This window comes from Pseudophryne corroboree, chromosome 4 (genome assembly GCF_028390025.1).
Source record: "Pseudophryne corroboree isolate aPseCor3 chromosome 4, aPseCor3.hap2, whole genome shotgun sequence".
Taxonomy (NCBI): Eukaryota; Metazoa; Chordata; class Amphibia; order Anura; family Myobatrachidae; genus Pseudophryne; species Pseudophryne corroboree.
In genome coordinates, this window is record NC_086447.1 from 467,476,643 (window position 1) to 467,500,984 (window position 24,342).

Consider the following 24,342-nt stretch of genomic DNA (forward strand, 5'->3'; position numbering starts at 1 on the left):
AAGCGCACCAGCGGGACTCCGAAAGAAATGGGGGCAGGAAAAGGATAGAAGATCAGAGAGAGATGAGGAGAAAGGGTAGGAGAACAGATAAAGAACAGGCATATATTAGTACCAGTAACTAGAAGACAGAGAAAATCCATTCTCACTGGTCGGACCCAAGGAAGAAGTAGACCCGCGGGTCCAGTTCGTCCGACGTCGACCTTGGAGGTCGAATGGGGGGTGGATGAACCCAGCTGCTCGGAGAGGAGACCGGGTCCCGTGTGTGAACAAACTCAGTTTAAGTGTACATATTGCAAATAGTAAGCTCTAGGAGCTAAAAGGGGAGGGAGGAGGGGGGGAGGGAGGAAAGCAGCATTAATAGAACTGAGGGTAGACATGGTATGGTGACAACAGAGCAACAGTAGTAACATTAAAACCTGTTTGAGGTAAGGAGAGAAGGCTCGACCCAGACGGGCCACCCGGGACCGGAGCCCACGCGGCCAGCCACGAAGAACCCCGGCCCCGAGGGCCCGGACAGGCCCCCTCACAACAAGTTCAATAAGGCAGTAAACGGTAAACATTAGCTTAACAGAAGGCTCTACACCATATGGGAATCTCGGCATAGTGCTGAGAGACCCCCTGTAGTCCGTTAGGGACTCGTGCGGGCATCATGTCCTTGCATGGACATCCATAGATGGTGATTCATGTATCTGGAGAGGTGTGAGAAGCAGATCCGACGGTGGTCCAATTTGAGGCTGGGGCTGTGAGAGAAGGGGAGGTGTTGACTGGGAGAGAACGTTGAGGGGTGGTCGGGGGGCCGGAGATGTTCAATTGATGGAGTAGTTGAAGGGCCTCGTCAGGGGACCTGGCAGAGAGGAATTTGCCATCCGCCCTGACTTGGAGGGCAAAAGGGAAGCCCCATCTGTATCTGATATTGTTGTCTCTCAGGGTTTTGGTTATGTCCTTTAGTTCCCTCCTTCTATTCAGTGTAACCGGCGACAGGTCCTGGAAGATCGAGAGATCGGAGCCTTCGAAAGAGATAGTCGGTATCCTCCGGGCTTTGGCGTAGACTTGGTCTTTAACAGCAAAATAGTGAAAGCGGAGAATTACGTCCCGTGGTGTTTTAGCGTCTTGGGATCTAGGACGTAAAGCCCTGTGAGCCCTGTCTAGGAGAAGCATATCATCTGGGACGGAGGGCGCAAGTGAGCGGAAGAGGCGAAGTAGGTAATCCGTGAGGTGAGTTTGTTCCACCTTCTCGGGGACGTTACGGATTCTAAGATTGTTCCGACGGCCTCTGTTGTCCAAATCTTCTTGTTTATCCGCTAGTAGCATAACGTCCGTACGCATTTGAGTCATCTCCTGTTCTGATTCTTGTTGGAAGGCGATAAGCTCCTCTTGTTTCCTTTCAATAGCATCCACCCTGGTGCCCAGGCTGTCCACGTCCATTTTCAGGCCTGAGATAGCCTCCTGTACCTCCGCACATATTGATTTTTTAATATTGCGCATTTCAGATAGGAGAAGGGCGACATCCGCTTTCGTGGCGGGAGTGGAGGAAGAGTCATCATCTGAGTCTCGGTCAGATATTGCTGAAGTGGGTGGGGGCGAGGATGCTCTCCGGGTGGAATATGGAGCAGAATTCTTGAAGTAGCCCACCAAATTATGGGCGTTCGACTTTTTCCCCCCTTTAGGCATAGTGGTGGAGAGAGGTGAGGCAGATTGGTAGTCAACACCTGGGCAGGGACGGGGGGAGCTCCTATAGCATTAGAATCACACACGGGATCGGGTGTATTACATATCGAGGTCACATGCTAGGCGCTTCGCAGAGGATGGTCAGAAGAGCCCAGTCGGGCACGCCATAGTGTGTAGGTACTGATCAAGCCTCAGCGCAGTGGGTGTATACTCCCAAGCTCCAACAGATTTGGGATCTTCCGGAGGCTGGGGTTTCCTTTAGGGTCATCCAAAGCCCCGCAGGTGTTACATGTGTGGGTGCCAGGTGGGGGTCCTTGCAGGATGCTTTAAGAGGTATCGTTTTATAGGTTGGAGTATTCCAGCCCCTCCTAGGTGCTTTTGGGCCTAGTAGCTCCAGCCCGTGGGAGCTCAAATAGACCGTGGTAGGGTATATTAAGGGGGAGAGGGTAAATGCAGGGTAAGGTAATCCCTCAGCAACCGAGCAGTGATCTTTTCTGCAATTTGATGCCAAGGGGTCCTAGTAGGGGCTCTGAGGGTGAGAGAGAGCCGTATCCCCCACAACCTGGAGACCAGCGAGGTATCCAGATGATATATGCGGTACTTCTAAGATGGCCGCCGGGCTTCTCTCAACTCCGCCGAGCTGCACGGCCTTCGGCGCGGTCTCCGGCTGAAGGGACGGGCGAGAGCAGCAGGGAGCCTCCCAGGGTGTGCAGCAGCCGGCTGAGAAGTCAGGGGTGGAGAGAAAGGCTGCTCATCCAATCCGCGGCAGTCGTGGGTCTCGCCGGGCCGGCCGTGTAATCGAGGCCCCGGTCTGAGGGCAGCTGGAAGGCCACAGCCCGCGGGGGTCTCAGGGCTTGCTCTCCTGGCCCGCGGAACGTACCAGGCCACCACAGGTATATCGATAGAGGTGGGGGCCGCGGGGAGAGGGGGGGGAAGGAGCCTCGGTGTCCCGCCGGAGTGCGCCAGCAAGAGGGGACTCACCCGCCGCGTGGAGCCGTCTCTGTCAGCCGCACCTGCTTCCGATGGTAGCCGCAGGATCACAGGGGGGTCTCCGGCACCGGGGGTATCGGCCCTCACTGCTCCGGGTTATGAGCGCGTCTTCCCGGGTTCCTCCGCCAGTCGGCCCGCCCGGCCACACTTCCGGGGGGGGAGGGGGTTGTACTACAGTCCCCGGCTTCTTGTGGAGGGGAAGGCTGCAACCTGCAGGAGCCCTTAGAAGGGCTCCCCGGCTCCGCAACCGAGCCCCTCCGATACCAGGTGATAAGGGGAGCAGGTACACTTGTATAGAGGCGCTTGGGGACCTGTGAGGTATTTTTTAGAGCAGTTATATGAACGGGGCCAGCAGGAGCTCACAGAGATCACCTCCTCTCGGCTTACAGGCTAGGCCACGCCCCCCCACGGTGGTGCTATTTATTCTCCCTCCATGGTGGTCGTGGACCCCCAAGAGGGAGAATAGTTGTCGGTATGCCGGGTGTCGGGATTCCGGCGCCGGTATACTGAGCGCTGGGATCCCAACAGCTGGCATACTGAATACCACCCGATTTTGCCATGTAAATGATTACCACTTTAAAAAACAGGAGAACTCTCACAAAATCTCCCATTACCCGATTCTCACACTCTATTACATTCCCTCCAGGTCCGGCTTGTACCCTCATATATGAACTGCTAAAGTCCCCACAATATAAGGTATCAGTTCAGATAGGCCATTTCCTGTGAGGGATGTTTACCAGTCCTTGCATTATGAGGCCCAGATAGTTCTTAAGCAAGATAACCTGCAGTTGTTTTGGATGTGGATCCATGGCTGGAGAGATGGCAGGTTACTGGTGCTGGTGTATCTGTGCAAGATGCAGTCCTAATATTTAGTGTCCAGAGTAGTCAATGAAGCATCAGTGGAAGGAGCATTTTAAAAGGTTGAGTAGCTGTTTAACATTTTTCACTGGTATCTCCCCCAGCTTCTTCAAAAGATATTGCTTCATTATATTTACTGCTCACTACCCATTGCCAGTCGAACTCCTGCGGTTTCCCTGCCTACTTCCTGCTTGGAGTTCCAGAATTTGGCCATTGACTGTTCGAATACAAGTGCTAGCATTGCTGCTAGCTTATCTTGTTTGCTCCAGTGCATTGCTGTTTCCAGGTTCAGCTGTCCTACCTCATTTATTCTGGACTCTACAAAGGGGTTTAACCCTTCCAGCGCTAGTCTTCTGGACTGAGCACTACTTTTTATGCTGCTCATTATCTGTGTTCCCAGTACTGCTTTTCATGTGAACATAATTCAGAACCTATCTGCAATACTGGCCACTACTGGTTATGCTGTGCATCATTTCCATTTACATCATCAAGCAGTCTGTTTTACCATGCATCACAGACCTCAATGCTACAGAGACACAATAATACATTATTCACCAGTGTATCCTTTGGAAACCAGTCTAATTCTGCCACTTCATACATTGGCAGCATACCCGCCTCATACCAAGAGCTCCTGAGTGCCATCTGCTGGTGTAGTTGAACAGAAACATTATTACCCTAATCTCTCAGCATTGCTCCATATTGCTTTTGTTCTATGCTGCTAAGAAACGTAACTGACTCCAAGTATCACAGAGACTCTCATATATTCTAGGCACTCCCTGCAGTCACCTGAGGAGTATATGTAATACCCTGAATTAGTAACGTAATACTGTATGTGGTCATATAGATATATAATAGTGATTAAGATAAAGTTTATGAGGTTCCCTTTATTAAAACTACCACTTAGTGGTAAAAAGTTATTGAATTGCAGATACCCTCATGGAGGGCAAAGTTCTATATAAAAGTATATCACCCTCACAGAGGGTAGGTGGCCTGGACAGAGCAGTTAATGGAAAGTTATAGACTCTTGGGGGTTCATCGGAGCGCCACGAGGAGGATTAAAGTTGGCTCGTGGAGAAGGCAGAGAGCGGGACTAATCCGGGGCTTGGGACAGAGGATTTAAATAGGCTGATTAGAGAACCATTGGAGTCGTCGCTGAGGAGAGGGAGAACGAGAGGAGAACGAGAGGAGAACGAGAGGAGAAGGAGGACGCTGTATGAAGAGGCGAAAGCGAGACTCTTACCTCTGGACACCCGAGTTAATACAGTGTCATCGTTGGTTCCCGCAAATTGGTGCCTGTTTCACCCGCTCAGGCGGTTCAGCGGGTGGTCGCCTGAAAAGCCGTGACCAGACCTCCAGTGTGGTGTGCGGCTTGGAAGTGAGGGACGGCGCGAGGCGGAGCAAGGAGGCCCTGAACGAACCGGAGTGAAGCGGGCGGGAGTGATGCAGCTAAGCCGGCCCTGAGTGAAGTGGGTCAGAACAAGAGTGACAGCGGAAGGCGGAACCGGAGCTCCATATACGGTATTTATATTCCTACAGCAGTCAGTCAGCTGTAGTGTCCTCCCAGACATTTAGCCCGTATCAACTTTATTAGTAACCATCCGTATAGTGCACTCACAAATCTCTCAGCCCTGCTTCCTCCTTGTTAAAGTCAGTCAGCACAGGGCATCTAAAAGTCCCTCGTCCCTGCTACAGCATTGTCAGAGACAGTCAGCACAGTGTATCTAAAAGTCTCTCATCCCTGTTACAGCATTGTCAGAGACAGTCAGCACAGTGTATCTAAAAGTCTCTCATCCCTGTTACAGCATTGTCAGAGACAGTCAGCGTAGTGTATCTACAAGTCCCTCATCCCTGCTTCAGCTCTGTCAGAGACAGTCGGACTAATATTATCATTTGTTACCTGGTCTGGCAACATTTCAGCAAGTTCCGTAGTATTACCGTGAGATACCGCTAACCATCATTTGGTGATATTAGTACGTATCCTGCATCGGAGTAGTAATTAGCTGGTTCAGCAAACACGGAGCCATAGATGAACTTCAGAAACAGCTTTCATCCCTGTAGTCACGGTGGCCTCCAAGAATTAGTGAACTAGGATCTGATTATCAGAGCGGAAATATTGCACCTGTATAGTCCTCTCAATTAAACTATTGGCCGACACAGTCGACACAGGGGATATAGGAACTCATATAGCCCAGTTAGACTGTGAAGATTGTCATTCTGACGTGCACCAACGAGTGACTATGAGTACTCCAACCAGAAAGTTAGGGTGTTAGGGGAACACATTTCCTGTTACGGTACCGATAGCGCGTAGTAGTTATAGAGGTTGTACCATTGTGGCATATTATACTGCATTGTATGAATTTAGTTGTTGTTGTATTAACCTTTCTGCACAGGTTACCTCGTTTACTACCAATAGCAGAGAACGGAGAGTGGTTCCAGTGAAATAAAAGTTTTCTTTATTTGTTGTACTTTTATTGCCATTAATTCATTCCAGGGTATAGATGTTATACAGTCTCTACTAGTGACAAACATAGGAGTTCATTATTTCATCAATCACCAGTTGGCAGACTAGTGTACTGTCACACATATTTGCACCCCACACTGGCATTTTAGAGCCTGTTCTTAGTGTCTATGCTGTTTGCTTTATGTTCAATAAATGATCTTATTATTTTATACTTACATGCATAGGCATGCGCAGGAGCCAACACGGGTGTGCCGCTCCGGGACCACCACCCTCTGCCGCATTATGGACTACCCTCCTCCCCTTCCAGGGCATAGTCTGCTTTACTGGGAGGCCCAGGTGAGCAGACTATGTCCCAGAGCAAGAGCTAGCCCATGACCCGGCAGAGGGAAAAAGTCCCAGAGAGGCACACCCATGTCGGCTCATGTGCATGCCTATGCTTACATGGAGAGATTTGAATAAACCTCTAAGGTCTACACATGGTCATCTCGGCTAGTGCTTCGGATCCAGACAGATCACAGTCCCTGACACAAGCATGACAATGTCCTTCTTCTTATCACTGACAAGAACTATTACCACTGGTAGCGGACTAACTTGACACAAACAACATCTTCCTCTTAAATTTTATCAACTTCTTCTTGTCCAACACATACATCACCAACATCCTCATTAGTGTCAAATACACAAATATTCACCTCATCCTGCTGCACTTTCATAGGCTTCACTAGGTTTATGAGTCAGAATCAGAAATGTCAGACTCACACAGCACTTGTGAACACCCTTAGACTCTCCTTAGGATTTGTGAATTCTGTGAACACACAGTTTGTTCATCAGCCTTAATGTTCATTTTTTTTGCACTAATTTTCCTGTTTCAAAGGTGACACATTTAGACTTAGAGTGAGCAGGTGGTGAATGCAAGGTTACGGAAGAAATCTAACTTTATTTGGCCTTGGCTTTTGCAGGCACCACTCTCAAATAAAGTCCATGCCCTGCGTGCTTCCTTGCCATTTCAAATAAATGCTGCTTGAGGATCCCTTGTCCTTGCTCCGAAGACCGTGCGTGTTGGCAATTTGACATTTTTCAGCAGTGAATTTTCACTTCATCATACTTAGTGGTGATGCTTTCTTTGTGAAATGTTTAGATTTGAGGTGCCATTTTCACCTTCTTTCCCCTTGACCACCTGTATTAGATATTGCAGAAATACTATGACAGACATGAACCATAGTAGTATGACTGTTCTTCTGTAGACTTCTATAGACTGCTCTTCTATAAACGGTTCCCTGAGTGGTTTTTAACCAGGACATGAAAAAGCTACTGTAGTTGCACTTAAGTGCCACCACACCAAGTGAATGTACAATGAGACAGGGAAAGGAGAGGTGACTGTTACCTTTACCATGCAATTTTATTAAAGAACTGGAGATTTATTTTTTTATACCAGCAAAAAATAAATAATAAAAAAAATTCTACTAAGAATTTTTGGGGTACAGATGATGGGGGGATACCACCACATAGAGTAGATGACACTAAAAAAACACACTATTCATATTCACTAATTTAATTTTTACATATCAGGTACAAAAAAGGTCACCTGTGCAAGTATTATTTTGGAGTAAAGGGGACGCACCAACGCACCCAGTAAGAACAGTAGACTATGGGGGTCATTCTGACCCTTTCGCTCGCTGCTGTTTGTCGCAACCGTGCGAATGGGTCTCTACTGTGCATGCGCCGCTCCGTAGTGCGCCGGCAAATGCAAGATGGCCGAAGGCCATAGCATTGCAGCGATCGCCTCTGCCTGATTGACAGGCAGAGGCAGTCGCTGGGCGGGAGGGGGCGGAACGGCGGCATTTGGCCGCCGTTTCGTGGGAGCGGTCCGGCCAACGCAGGCGTGCCGCACTGAATGGGGGGCGGGCCTCAGCAGCTGCGTGACATCACACGCAGCCGCTGTGGGCCAGGGAAAGATGAGTAGCTTTAGCGTGCTGGCCGGGAGCTACTCTTGAAGTGCAAAAGCATCGCTGCTGTGCGATGCCTTTGCACTTCTGCGGGGGGGAGGGGGGGGGGCTGCAATGACATGCAGGGCGGACTAGCCCTGTGCTGTCAGTGTGAATGATCGTAGCTGTGCTAAATTTAGCACAGCTACGATCAACTCGGAATGACCCTCTTTACACGGTCTCCCAAAAATGCTAATTTTTATCTGCATTTATAAAAGGAGACTGTTTTACACATCAGGAACAGAAAAGGTCTACTTGCAGTGCTTGCTTTGGGGTGCAGATGATGGGGGGATACCACTGCACACAGAACAGTAACAACACACACTTCTTGAAATATACTAAACTTTTAAATTGAATTAGAAAAGAATGCAGGTTTTTGTTAGACAACAGGAAAAAAATATATTTTTTTATACATTATAGATTTTTTTCTAACAGGAAAACACTCTAAACAGGACTTCTTGGGATGCAGCTCAGGCACAGCAGAGTATTTTTTAGGCAGATAATCTTGAAATTCACACTTTCTCTACCCTCATACAAGTGACAAACATATACTGCAGAATACTTTCCTTGAGAAAATAAAGTATAGTTTCTCTTTATCAAACAAACAAGAGTCTGTTTTTTTTGTTTGTTTTTTTGCAGCATCACACACAGGCCCTCATTCCGAGTTGTTCGCTCGCTAGCTGCTTTTAGCAGCAGTGCACACGCTAGGCCGCCACCCTCTGGGAGTGCATCTTAGCTTAGCAGAAGTGCAAACGAAAGATTAGCAGAACTGCTCAAAAATCTTTTCCTGCAGTTTCTGAGTAGCTCCAGACCTACTCCTAGATTGCGATCACCTCAGTCCATTTAGTTCCTGCTTTGATGTCACAAACACGCCCTGCGTTCGGCCAGCCACTCCCTCGTTTCCCCAGCCACTCCTGCGTTTTTTTAGCCTGACACGCCTGCGTTATTTAGCACAATCCTGGAAAACGGTCAGTTTCCGCCCAGAAACACCCACTTCCTGTCAATCACTCACCAATCAGCAGAGCGACAGAAAAGCGTCGCTTGGCCCTGTGTAAAATTGCATAGTTTTGTGTGAAAGTACTTAGTGCATGTGCCCTGAGGCCCATTCGCTTGCGCAGAACAGCCGGTTTTTAACCTGATCGCTATGCTGCGAAAAACGGCAGTGAGTGATCAACTCGGAATGACCCCCACAGTACAGTGGGCTGATTGTTTGCATTTGCAGTGTGTGAGTGTGCATTGTGTGTGACAAACAAACACACATTCACTTACAAATGATGCCTGTAGTCGCCCTTCCCAGGCACCTCCTCTTGTCTCCAGCTACCTACTATTATAATATAAAACTCTAAACCTAAACTAACTCCTAATGGCATGCTAATGGCGCCCTGGTGTGGTGTGCTAATGGTGTTTTCTTAACAGGGTGCTAGTCCCACACACCCTCCCTCCAGTCTCCTGTGTGAAATTAATCCTAATCATGAGGAACTTTTACGTGCAATCCAAAACACCCAATATCCGACTCTGGGAAACTGAAGTTTTGGCCTATTCTGGGATCTGAGTTTGGCGGGAAGGCCCAAATTGGACTTGGAAACACTCAGATCCCCTAAGTTTTTAAAAACCAAACTGCTCATCTCTAGGATGTGGATATTACAAAATCATAGCTGGTGACTAGCATTGGTAATATCTGTGATCAGTGCTTAGGTTGCTATGGGTAGAACTCAATATGACAGCAATTGGTGGGTTACATGTACAGTATGATGGCAAACTGTAGTAACATACCTATTTATATGGGGAGATGTATCAACCCTTCATGAAGAAAAAGTGGAGATGATGCCCATAGAAACCAAACAGCTTTTAACTGTCACTTTGTAGACTGTGCTATATAAATGATAGTTAGACATTGATTGGTATTACTGCATTTATATGTTGGAATATTTCTGAAATTTTAAGCTGCATGTTATAGCTCTGAGGGTTGTACCTTTGCTTTGTGTGTGTGTGTGTGTGTGTATATATATATATATATATATATAGAGAGAGAGAGAGAGAGAGAGAGAGCGAGCGAGCAAAAGAGAGTGTCTATCTATCTATCTATATACAAACACACACACACACACACACACACACACACACACACACACACACACACACACACACACACGGATAGATAGATAGATAGATAGATAGATAGATAGATAGATAGATAGATAGATAGATAGATAGATAGATAGATAGATAGATACTGTAGATTTCTAGCCTCTGTCTGTACTTGCGGATCAATCACAGATATTACCAGGCGTCTGGTTGTGTGATGGGGAGCAGAGAAGCTGGGAGCTTAGTATGTTGCATCTGCTTCAGCGCATTTGTTCGGGAGAAGCAGATGAAGACTGGAGTCTCCCTGATGTTTTGGAGAAAGAATTTCTCACGCACACAGCCCTGGCTCCTCTCATTATGTCTCTAGATTTACCCAGGCAATATGTTCATGCGGGAAGACCTACTCAGTTGCCAAGCTTGCATACATATGTATTCACAGGCCGATAAAATGCATCTGTTTGAGCATGGCATTTGTAAATTCTAATTTGTATCTTGGCTATTTAATACTACATGTGATTTATAGATAGGGAAATTTAGTGCTTTATGCACATTGCTGTTCAAGTCTTTCAATCATATGAATGATTAATATCCTGGTTACTTAAGTCTGTTGTAGACAATGACATTGACCCGGTAGATTAATTCATTTGTAGACATTGCCAGAGATTTCAACGAGTTAACACATTCTTTTAAACCCGCTTCGAGATTATAAATGCCAATGAATACCTCAATAAGACTTTCTTAAAAGGCTTTTTCCCGATTTACCAGGTGATTAACTGTGTGTCACAGTGGAGGCAGAATGTTTGTGTAGGGCTACTGATAGAGACCTGCAGTGAGTGCCTGTGAATAGAGGTTATTTGTGTGTAGGGAGCTGTCAGTGGTGCTGGTGAGAGTCTGAAAGCCTTGTAACTATGCTTGCTGGCTTTACAATGCCACTTCAATGCGTCCATTCAACAAGTGCAACCACATTGACTCTAGCGGGTCTTTATAGTGGGGAATCAGGTTTCAAATGGAGCAGTTCCATCAATATCCCTCTTACAGCTTCATATCCGTGGCAGTGCTGTCACTGTCACCAGCATGATGTGATTTAGGTGACTCTTTTCATGGAAGGGAAAATCAGTTTGCCAGCCCAGTAACAGATAAATGACTTCAAACATCAGTCATTAACCAATAACTAATATTAAGAAGACCATGGAAAACATGATAGTCAATACCGCTTTATCAAACAACGCGCAATGATTCTCTCTCTCTCCTTATGAGAAATGATTGTTAATAATAATAATAATAATAATAATACTATATACTATTGCATTACACTTAGCTATTTAATACTAGACTAAAACTGCTGTGCTCTGAGCCATATGCGTCTTCTACAGAGGTGGGTTGTATTGCTCCCGATATCTACATTGATTCCTCTCAATGTAAAGCTGTTGGTCGGTACATAATACAGAATGCAAATCACATCTGCTCTCTTCCCAGGGACGTGGAAAGTCGCATTATGTTTTTGCAGACGGAAAAGTGGTTCAAATCAGCATGAATCCAATGGCCCTCGAATTTGTGAAAGTTAATTGCTAACACGAAAAGAGGTTAAGGCAATGCCCTATTCATTGTATTGAGCTGTGACCAGGCCAGGATAGGAGGAAAGGACCAGGTGCTACACGGTGGCATCTTTCAGGGCTCACATCATGCCTGCCATCGTTGATCTAGATTTGAAAACCACGTATCATACTATAGTAATAGCGAGTTCATACGTGGTGCATTGTGTGTATAGAAACGAACCGCTGGATTTACACTGTACTGACGCTTTTTAGTGGAAGTACAAACCAACATCCGCTCTTACCCTTAACGGGAGGAAGGTGTGCAGCTATTAGTGCGTAATTCCTATGCATTGTTTTCCTTTAGAACCTTGGTCCTTTGTTCATTTTAGATATTGTGCTTATCTAGGTTTTAATAATTCGGCAATCCTCATTTTCCTATTAAGTAAAATGGGGAAATATAGGAAAAAAGCTAATGTTTCATCAAATGTCAGCATCGTTATTAATAATGTAAAACGTATCCAACTATCACTGTCTGTCTGTGATCTGTGTTCCGGATGTGTACACCTCTGCACATATTGTATTTCCATGCTTGTTATCACATACTTCTCTAATATCTACTCCAGGCCACTAAAGATTACATCGTCATTAGAACACCCTTATCTGAAATGTATTAATATAAACAGCAATAGCCTGCCAGAAAATGTCTGCTAGTTAGTATTATATATAAGAATATACATTTATCACTAAATGTATACTGGGTAAGGTCTCCCCCCCCACCCCCAATGTAAACATCCATGCGTCCTCCCTTTTGGATACTAAGGGATACCAGAGCTGCCTTATTTTCTTAAGTCATAATTGTTACAATATCAAGTAGTTTCACTGCTCATTACTGAGTTTCTTATATTAGCCTTGGCCTACAGTCTGCACTGTGTCTCCTGTATAAAATTAGGTCAGTTTTACTCAATGTGAACCTGCAATATGGTGAATGCTGTTAAGCTTTCCCTACCAACTAACTACCCCCGCTCCTCCCCACCTGACCCTTCCTCTGTTCCTCTGCCCTCTTTCTACGAATGTTATTCAGTTTTCTCACAATAGAATCTTATTTTGGAGGTATAAGAATGAGTAGGGGGCAAAATTGTGCACACTGCTGGGGCACCAGAAACACCTGGAATTTGTCTATCAAATTCAGGGGCAGATGTATTAACCTGGAGAAGGCATAAGGAAGTGATAAACCAGTGATAAATGCAAGGTGATAAACACACCAGCCAATCAGCTCCCATATGTAAATTAACAGGAGCTGATTGGCTGGTGCATTATCACCTTGCATTTATCACTGGTTTATCACTTCCTTATGCCTTATACAGGTTAATACATCTACCCCTCAGTACATTACCAATAGGGTAATTTGCAGACTATGGGGTAGATGTATTAACCTGGAGAAGGCATAAGGAAGTGATAAACCAGTGATAAAGCAGTGTTAAGTGCAAGGTTAATGCACCAGCCAATCAGCTCCTAACTTCATTTACATATGGGAGCTGATTGGTGGTGTGTTTATCACCTTGCATTTATCACTGGTTTATCACTTCCTTATGCCTTCTCCAGGTTAATACATCTGCCCCTATGGTAGGTACATTTCGTAAATATTACTTTTGGCCTATACTATTGTCATTTTACTCTTTTAATATGGTAGGTAGTTATGGAGCAAGGTTTAAACATTATTATTAATTAATGACTAATTAATCTGATCTGTTCATTTTTTTTATTTAGAAATACTTTAATGAACACATTATATAGCTTTAAATACAATACGAAACTACAGTACTGCATGTATACAGTAACTACCAGGAAAGTGATCACACGCCTCCTCTCTAACAATTGGGAAACGTATGATAGAACAGTTAGCTGCAACCTATAGCTAGTAGTCATTTATTCACTTTCATCTTTCTTCCTATTAATATGTACTAGGGAGCTGTCATTAGTCTTGGCTGCATCATGGCAGTCCCACTGAGAGCCATTAGTCTGCCCATTTCCCGTCCCTCTTTTCTTTGCTGTATTCTGTTCTGATCCGTATAAATCTCTCTCCTATAAGAGTGCCCGAGCGGGTGGAAGCCTGGACACAAAGCGACCTGAGAATTTCTGTCACTCTCTGCATATGCTTCTAAGTGCTTTAATCCCAATTAGGGGCGGCTGACACACGGTTCTATTCAAACCAATCAGGCCTTGAATACATTTGCCTAGAAATGAACTTCACAAAAAGAGTCTCCCTTAAATGTGCCCAACAGCAAGGAAAATCGAATTGAGTAGTCTATAGCGATGTGGGGAGAAGAGGTATGAATTTATAAGGCACACCGAAACATATCGATTTAGGCAGAAGAGCAATGACTTTTATTTGTTCCACGCCAGGCGAGGAAGCCCGGCTAAAGGGACCTTCAAAAGATTTCACCAATAGCGTGTTTTTTTTTTTTAAATACTAATTTAAATCATGTTTTATAGATGTGAGCGTTGTTGTTTTTTTGGTTTATCCCTATGCGACCGCTAATGGGATTTGTAATTAATAATAAACATATCCAAATTGGAATCATGTCATCTGCTGAGATTCCCATAGAACCTTAATTACTATTCAAAGGCTGGCTTCATATCCCACCCGCTTCTTTATGGACTGCACAGTTGGTCTGGAAATGTTGCTAAAGAAAGACCTCGCGTTCTCCCGTTCCCTTATCACAGGACGGCAGCAGGTCTGCTCATTAAATGCAGATTTTGGGCTGGTATGGAGAATAATAATAATAATAATAATAATAATAATAATAATAATAATAATAATAATAATAATACTATCAACAAGACTAGAGCAGAATAATAAGTTAAAGAATGACTGAAAAATATCTATATCTTGATTGTACATCCCTGAAGAAATAGTGATGATGATTATGATGATGATGATGATGATAATGATAGTAATAATAATAATAATAATAATATTATTATAATGTCCATCTTCATCTCTCTCTCTCTCTCTCTCTCTCTCTCTCTCTCTCTCTCTCTCTCTCTCTCTCTCTCTCTCTCTCTCTCTCTCTCTCCCCCCCTCTCTCATTTACTAGTAGTATGATACATGTTTCTGCGCAGTGAACTGTGCAATGTGCTAAAGCTAGCAACACTGGCATGTATTGCTGGAGATGAGTCACAGTAGCTGCACAGTGCACACAGCGAGGATGCGTGGTGTACATGCACTGGTGCTGGTCTCACTGTATGCTAAGCAGACCCTGTTTTGGAGCAGTTTGGTACTCTGAATAGAACTCCCTGGTGGGACATTGCTCTAAGCAACTGTGCTTCTGTAGCTGACTGTTGTTCACTCACATTCATGGCTCATTATGGGGTAACTTGTTAAATAACAAGCACAAAGTGCCAGACTGTTACTAAAGGGCATGGGCAGTTCAGCGGTGGCACTAACAGGGCTCAGCTAATAAAATATCTTTCATCAAAGTTATCTTTGTACCCAAGTTTATTTCTGCTAACTAGACTTCCAGAAACTAAGTTTGAGTCTATAAAACCGATGGTGGAATGTTTTGATTGAGTTCATCATTGTCTAGAAATAAAGCTGAAACCATGTAATTAATGTGTCTTTTAATAAGGGACAATACGGTCGTTCAAGCTATTTAATTTCATTTAATTTTCCATCCCATTTGCTCCAAACACTGCTTTTACTTTTAACACCCAGCCTTTCATGCTGTATCTTGCTCCACTGGGCACATTAGATTGGTTTCACCCTTGCTTTATAAGGAAGGAGAATGAAAGAAAAAGTGTTCCTATTCCCACTTCATTTCACTAGGGGAACTTCAACTTTGAGCCACTGGACAGAATAAAAATTGGGTAGCTGGTGTGAATGGTTCCAGTGCGGGCCTTTTCTTTTCTTAGTGGATGGGAACCAGCCACAATTGGCGATATTAATAAATAACTTTCCTCTCAGCCAGTCTTTACATGGCCCTATTGATAAAATTGTTCGCGTGTCGTTCACGCCTTTTGACTCATTAGGGACTGGATGGAGACTCCCCAAATGAAGCAGTAGGGCACCTTTACCTCTCATCTTGTAATTTAAACACTGTCATCCCAGAATCGCCAGGCCAGAGGTTACGTGGACATGTTCATTGCTTAAATTTATTGCCCTCGACTTCTTGTTTGTTCTTTCTTCCTTTTTCTCTGTGCCATTCAGAGGAATCATCAAAGCTCAAAGGGGTCATCTTTGTTTTCCTGAGCCCATGGTGAAGCCTGCATGATAATGCAAGGTGGCAGAGATCATATAAGGACACATTATTGGTGCGATGCTCTTTCACGAGAACTGGTTTATTTATCAATTGTGTACATTATACTTAGGGGCAGTATGCTGGGACCCGAGTCCATACAACGAATTGACGTGCATTATATTCCTCGCAAATGGTACTAGCAATGTTCCTCATTAATGCTAGAAATTTCTGTAGCTTAAGCTATAATGATACAACTTTTATCAGTATACTATTATGTCACCAACAACAATTTAGAACAAAACAGGATTATTTTCAGTACGCAAACGATAGCGTATAGTAATGTAGTCTCAATTCTGAAATGTAAATATGATGATTATATTTACTCCTCCCCAGAAATACTGTCAAGAGTCTAATATAAGTGCAACTCGAGGTGAAAGAATTGTTCACAATTTGATAATATTAGACAAGGCGATTATATAACCAACAATTGAAAGCAATTGTTATAGTTCCCAAACAGGCCATATCGTTTAGTTTTAGTTGTGCGGTATGACCAATATGTGGACGTAATAATGAAACAATCCCCCCCCCCACCCCCCACACTTACTTTTAAAATGGGAGTCCGTCACAGATATATAAATTAAATATATAGTCCAAGAGTATGTAAATCATTCGCTTAACATCGTATAGTAAGGTCGGATGGTGTGCTCTGTGTGTGAGTGTATTTACTTCAGTATCATCCTACGTATTATCAGGTTATTTGGTTTATTATGCGGGCCTGAGACCCATATTTTGAAAGGCAAATTTGAAAATGTTATTTAAAATTGTAAAATAGAAAAAAGAAAATTTGATTTAATATATTTGTATATTCATACATATATTAATAAACGGAAGTAACCTATACCAACCCATAATTACTGCCCCAATGTATTAGCAATATATTCGGATACTTTAGTTTTATTTCTCAAAAGTGTTTCAAATTGAAAAATAAAACAAAACTGAAGATATCACAGTAGCTGACAAGTAGGCTATATTTAAAGTCCACAATGTGCTTTATAGGAATAAATAGCTGTTCTAGGGATGTCATCTGTACACTTGCTTCTAGCAATTTAATTCAAAACATTTAAAGTAAAAAATAGCATCTTTAAATATTCGAAGTTAAATGACCGCGTTCCTTTTGCTCACTTCAGACTCAGAAATGAAGCTGTCTCAGCCAGCCATATGCACTGATCGTTATTTAGGGAAAAAGTTGTAGGTATTTCTGGTGTTTCCCCATCAAGTACCTGCCCAAGTTTTGTTTGGCACACGCCAGGAATCAATAGGAGTTAACAAGTCCTTAAACATTCCTAGTCCCTTTGTTAAACAGTCCTTTGCAATAAAGCCAAGGGGATAGAATTAAAAATCTTTGAAGTATATTAAACCTCAAAAGAATCAGCCAAGTAGACTTAAAATAGTCACTTATTTTGCAGAACTGGTTTGTCGGTGAACAATAAGGGAAAGTAAAATTTATGGAGAAATTATACAGTGGATTTGTCACTTAAAATATCGTAACTGTCTAGAGGACAATACCCCATGCTGAGGATTAATGGTCCCTCCAGACCTTTGATTCACCAGAGTCTTTTCTTTGCCCTTGACAAATTGGATTTTTTTGGATGGGAAGGTCGCTTGGACCATTGTCTGGTTACCATTCATGGGAGCTGATTATGCAGAAGGGTTAGGGAAAGTCTCCATGTGACCCCCTTGAATGAAACGCTGCAGCTGCTGGAACAGCTCAACTCTCTCACCAAACTCTGAGCCCTATGGCATCAACGTGCCAAGGGGGTAGCCCTCCCGATCCTATAGAAAAGCCGGCGTGCAGAGAGCTGCACGTCACTGTGCGGGCGGAGATACGCCTGTGTGCTGTCCTTCCTCTCTCTCGCTCTGTCACTCCATCCCTGAGAGCTACTGGGGGTCCCTGACTGCTCATCTCTACAGTCAGCATGCACACAAGTCGGGCTCCGGCCATCAGCGTCAGCGCAGAGACCAGCATCCCAGCCAGCCTGCGCCTGGGTCCCATTCTGGGAATCTTTAAACTGGGGAAGTACTTGTCAGACCGCAGGGAGCCTGGACCCAAGAAAAAGGTATTTCCTTTTTGGATGGTTATTTCAAGGCGTAGCAGGTGTATTGGGGCCAGGATAATCAGCATTACCATATGAAAATAAGAAGGCACCCTATCATATGTACAAGATAGGAGGACCACTTCACAGGACATAGGACTCTAATAACCAGCGCTAATAGGAACAAATAGGCTTTCTTCAAGGTTACATTTTACATTGGATTGAAATGTGCTACCACAGAATTGGTCTGAACAAGATATATTATATGAAAAAGCATTGGCATGGATGTTAAACAGAGATGAATCACGGATAAAAGCAGAATATGTCAATGTCCATACAGAATTAAGTACTTATTTTTACTTTTTAATAAATTGCTGGGCAATGCATTTCATATTTAATCAATGCCCAGATAATTTATGCAGTAATAATTAACATGCAACCAATGCTCGTTTGATGATTATGCATTGATAGAATCAATAGATGGCGTTAATCAGTTGATTAATTCATTAATTATTAAATTTATTAATTAGTTATTTCTGCTGATAATTTTTGTTAACCTGTTTTCAATTATGTCATGTAATCTGAAAATGTATGACTTTTTAAATAAAAATATGGAATTAGAAATTAGATGATTATTATTATTATTATTATTATTATTATTAATTTGCTTGGAAATACACATTTAATTAAGATCTCTATGCTAACCAACAAATTGGATCCAATATAGTATAACCCTATATCTGAACTAAAAAACTATGTAAAAAATTGTATATAAATTTTTTTCTAAACACATTAACATTAAAAGAGAATGAAAAATACATGAGTGCATATAAAAATCAGTTACTAGTAAATAATTGCCATAATCTACAAAGGCCCCAAATCAATAGCTTTTGTCACGCGTTCCGCTCTGATTTTTAATGTGTTTTAATTGTTTTTAAACGCTCTGCCAGACTCTCCAAATTTATTTCTCATCATCTGGCTCCATTGCTTTCTCACATTAGTCTGCATTGTTGCGCTGACTTTTATTGCATACCCATTCAGCCACATTGATATGGTATTTTACAATATGGTCCCTTTCTGTAGTAGATATGCACTTCAATCGAATTGCTCCCCATCAGATCTTTGGCCAAAATTGGCAAATAAAAAAAAATCATCTAAGTCATAATAGATGGAAAAGAACACTTAAATGACCGTTTAGTTTTGGTATTATTTTAATTTTAACTTTTCCTTACTGTAAAACAGTTGTATCAGTGTTATATAGAGAGATATAGTTTTATTTAAAGTATCTGTTGACGTGGGAAATAACTAATGCTGTTACAATTAGAATGCAGTACTAAAGTACTAAAAATCAGTGCATTGTGGTGATGAGAGTTCTTCATGCTTCAGGTGCGGTTTTTGAGAGGTGAGCTGGTGGACGAAGCAGGCGGCCCTGTCACGGAGTGGATAGGGTTAATACGGGCGGCCAGAAATAGCCAAGAACAGAATTTGGAAGCAATCTCAGATTTACCCGGAGGACAGGTACGAATACTTTATCAAGGGATGAACACTTGTTGATAGTGTCTAAAATTAAATGCTTTTAATAAATAATCCCACATTGATCATCACTTATTAGTCTATAAAAAAACGGCATTGCTGCCGATATATTACTGTTATAATGCAGCCTGTTTATGTGTTCTGACAAGTAACAGGTGATCTCTACTCTTTACAGATTTATTACAGAACAATGCGGGAGGTGCAGGCAGGAGAGGAGCTCTCAGCCTGGTACTCTAACTCCCTAGCTCAGTGCTTTGAGATATCCACTACGGCCACCCCAACACACGATGAAAAAGGTATATTTATTACAGTAATGATGTGGTTTATTCGTTATTATAGAGCGATATCTGTCGATCAGATTCATTTTAGGTATGGAGGGTACGATGCGTTGCTACAAATATGAATAAATTAAATATCGACGTTTAGTTAAGTACACACACGATTTTTTATGAATTTTATAATTTATATAACAAGAATCATCCTTTCAGTTTGCAGATACCAGAGTGATAATTCTTCATTGAAAATAGAGCACTTCTTTTTAAATTGACAAAGGTTTACATGCACTTATATTTTAATTATCAGTTAAATTTTTAAATCTTTTATTATGACATTCGTACCTTTTCCTAGCCTATGACAGAAACCGCGATGTTTAATTCCAGTTATTAGAAAAACATTGATGAGACATCTTATTGACCCAATCAGTATGCAAAACACCGGGATAAGAAAGAGATGAATATTTAATATGTAGTACTTTATATGCAACACTTGATATATATATATATATATATATATAAATTTAGTAATGGAATTGTAACATTTTCTGAAATAAAAAAATGACAATTATTTTAAATAATCGAATTATAAAAAGAATGAAGTTATCACAAGCATTTCATTGTATTATTTGTAACATGGACCATCTACACCGGAGGTTCTCAAACTCGGTCCTCGGGAGCCCACACAGTGCATGTATTGCAGGTAACCCAGCAGGTGCACAGGTGTATTAATTACTCACTGACACATTTTAAAAGGTCCACAGGTGGAGCTAATTATTTCACTTGCGATTCTGTGAGGAGACCTGCAAAACATGCACTGTGTGGGCCCCCGAGGACCGAGTTTGAGAACCTCTGATCTACACTAATTTATATAAATGATCTCCGAATTTTTTTTTTACAAGTGGTTGAAAGCATATAATATGGGGATAATTAATAGGCAGAGAGCATGCCAGCATTTCTAGATGCATTCTTGTTTATTAAAAACAATGATCCATGACATAAAGCATAGATTTTATTGGTGACAAATTAACGATAAAACTATTTATTTGATCAAATATGATATTGCGGCTTAATCATGAGCAAAGGGAAGGACAGACAGAAATGTTATAATTGCCTTGTGGCAAAAAAAGGACCTTTAAAAATAAAATATCGGGAGATTCCTTGGATAGGTCATGAAAATTCAACATCTTTCTCTTCAAAATCCCATTGTTACAGTACATGCAGTTTATGTAGAAACTCCTGTAATCCGGCTACACCACCAGTTCTCAGTAATGGGATTAGGACGGCTAGTGTGGTCTTTTCCTTATCTATTCCACAAAGCAAGCAAAGAAGACAAATACATGTTGCTTGCGTATTCACACGTTTTCTCCTTGTCATGCTTTCCAATAATTGTTTACAATAATTATACCGTCTCTAAATTATGAGTTTTTGTAATTCAGGCGATGTTGTAATGTGAATATAATTGAGAGGTTAAACATTCGATCACACTGTATACCCAGATGATGTAGACATTAATTAGATTAGGGTATTGTAGCGCTAACATTGTATTTGGGGAAGGAAGAGGACTGTTTTCATACTGTTCTGCTTTGTTAGTGGGAGATCATGATCATTAGATGAACCCTTTGTTAAAAGAGTCCTAAACTGCCCGACATACGCTACCTATTCTCCTAATGTCAACAGATGGGCCAGATCCCAGTACGCCGAGCAGCCATCTCCTCCTGTTATCCCACTGCAGCAGCTGTGTGGGGCTAGCCGAGTAGCGAGAGAAATCAGTAAAGAGACGTATATAGTTTAGCAGGATTAGTAATTAGCGACACCAATAATTTCTCACCACATCATATTTCTTACGCTGTTATTTTGGGCAAATTTACATTAAAATATCTAAAAGCAAATGTCTACAAATTAAATGTATTTATTCGTTGCATCATATAATAAAAAAATATAACTGATATTAAATGCTTTTCTTTTTCCTCACCAGGAGAAGAACGTTATATTTGCTGGTATTGCTGGAGAACATTTAAGTATCCGAACACCTTAAAAGCTCACGTCCATTTTCACTGTGCTCTAAATAGCAGCAGGGGATTCCTCACCAACGACCACCATAGAGCCACTGAGATCTTCCATATATCTCCTAAAGTTGCTGATGGGGGACCTAACTCTGCCCCTGCTCTGAGGGGGAACCACATGCAATCCAATTGCGCAGCCAGAGACTCCATTAAGAGGGAATCGTCCTTATCTCCGGCTTTGAACAAACTTGGGTTGATGAAAAAGGCACTTGGGAAAGATGAGCAGGACAGAGCACTGGACATGAGCGTCAGCTCTGCGAGAAACCATGGACAGCTCATTGGCCTAGTGGGCAGCGCCTGTGGTGGCAATGGGGTCACGTTTTATCCAGGTTTAAGATCTGCATTCAAACCAGCTGGTCTCTCCAAGCTCTCTCTCCCTGAAGCTGCAAGGGAGGACTCAAAGCCCAACAGCATTGGCTTCAGCAAACTCTTAGGAGGAATGAAAGCAGGTCGCTCAGGGAATGAAGCTTTGGTTAGCAGCCACCATTCCAAGTGCTTGCACCCAAGTGACGGCTCATCTGCTGTCCTGTCCTGCAGCACTGGCCTCAGGGGCTTCCCAATCCTTTCTCACTTGGAGGAAACATCAGCCTTCAAACATGTGGAGAGGGGTGTCCATGCCAGCTTGTCCCCGGGCAGCCGCTATAGCCAGATGCCACAGGCGGGGCTGCACTTTGCCGAGAGGTTCTCCATCCCTCAGTTTGAAGGCATTAAGTCATACTCAGCGGAATGTAATATCCCGGTTATGCCTTTCACAGTGTACAATGGGGAGCTCCTCTACAGCACTCCCTACTATCCGTTCAAATTCCACTTTAGTAACCTACTGAAATACCCGGAGTCTATGTCCTACTTCAATGCTGGAGGAGCAATGGCCCCAGAGTTGGGCTCCATCACCACCAGCATAGACCGGGAGATCGCCATGCACAACCATCAGCTCTCTGAGATAGCAGCAGAGAAGAGCAGGACTGGTAGGCTGGAGAGCTTGTCAGGGGCCACAACAGCAGGCTCTGGTAAGCCCAAAAAGGGTCACTTGTGTCTCTACTGTGGCAAACTCTACTCTCGCAAGTACGGCCTGAAAATCCACATGAGGACTCACACGGGGTACAAGCCGCTAAAGTGCAAGGTGTGCCTGAGGCCTTTCGGGGACCCCAGCAACCTGAACAAGCACATCCGCTTGCACGCAGAGGGAAACACCCCCTACCGGTGCGAACACTGCGGCAAGGTGCTGGTCAGGAGGAGGGATCTGGAGAGACACGTCAAGTCGCGGCACCCGGGCCAGAGCCTCAGCAGCAAGGAGGAGGAGGAGGCACATGGTGACCCTTCCTACTCCCAACCCGAGCCCAAGAGTGAGGACAATGACAGTGATGTAGACGTTTGTTTCACAGACGAGCAAAGTGACCAGGACATAGGGGTGGACAAGGGACACTGAACCAGGAGGAAGAAACCTGTAGAACATTATATATCACGAAATCTAATTATATATAAATATATGGAAATGTATAATACATAAACAGGATGTAATAGGTTGTATCTATTTATGTTGTTCTGAACATAACAAAATATTCTGTTGGTCTTAAAATAACAAATAGAAAGATTGGTTACATTGATTACCAAGCGGAAACACAATACATCCTAAAATGTGTTTGAATGCTATTGATATGATCAGCATAAGTTTCTCATGTAATGACGAGGAATACAATCATCATCATCATCATCATCATCATCATCATCATCATCATCATCATCATCATCATCCCCGATCACTTATTTTACAGTCCTCTACTGGGACCCCCAAATCAGGTTATGACTGGCAAGCTTCGGAAGGAACCTATCTGGTTCCTGGCTTCACTTTTCTGCTCACCTAGAAGCCATTTAATGTTACACTAATAGTCACTTGATAGGATTTACCCTACAAAAGGCCAATTCTAATATCCATAGTATTCTGTATTCAGAAAATAGCAATTCTTCATTCAATAGATCTTTGTGCCTTTGGTATATCTTTCCAAATGAACATATCTGCCCAGTACACAAACAAATAGTGCAGCAATGCCCGATCAGTTTATAGCGCCCTTCCTTCTCACGATAAAACAGATTCATTACTTGCTATTCATTCAAAAAAGAGAAAATCATTGAATCTTCAAAATATCTTTTGCATATTTACTCATTTAGACCCATATCCAATTATCAAACTGTTGTAACAAAAAGCTCTCTGACATTGCAAGAGTTGTATAGATTTCTTTAAATAACAGATGGTGTACAGTGGAAACAGTTATTTGTTCTTGGTTAAATTTGTTATGCAATTTTCTAAATAAACTTATTGACAAAGTAATGTTTGTCCTTTGGAAAGTAAAAAAAAAAATATTCAAAATAATTGAAACTGCTGTTGCTGTGAGGTTACATCCAGTTGCATAAATGTGGCAACTAGTACTCCTGAAACAATACTTTTACAATTACAAAGTATGAAATGGTGAACTGTATTTCTTGTTCTAACTGCAAACCAAACAGATGACAAGAGAAAGACATTATCTATCTATCTATCTATCTATCTATCTATCTATCTA

The 24,342-nt window shown here is 42.8% G+C and overlaps 1 protein-coding gene across 1 annotated transcript; it reads left to right on the top strand.

Annotated features, from left to right (window-relative positions):
- Nucleotides 1-17,796: 17,796 nt before the first annotated feature.
- On the top strand, nucleotides 17,797-23,948 carry PRDM13 (PR/SET domain 13). Its single transcript, XM_063919679.1, has 4 exons — nucleotides 17,797-17,937; nucleotides 19,300-19,431; nucleotides 19,622-19,742; nucleotides 21,697-23,948. The coding sequence occupies exons 1-4, from the start codon at nucleotides 17,797-17,799 to the stop codon at nucleotides 23,208-23,210; spliced, it is 1,908 nt and encodes a 635-aa protein (XP_063775749.1). The 3' UTR covers nucleotides 23,211-23,948.
- Nucleotides 23,949-24,342: the final 394 nt, after the last annotated feature.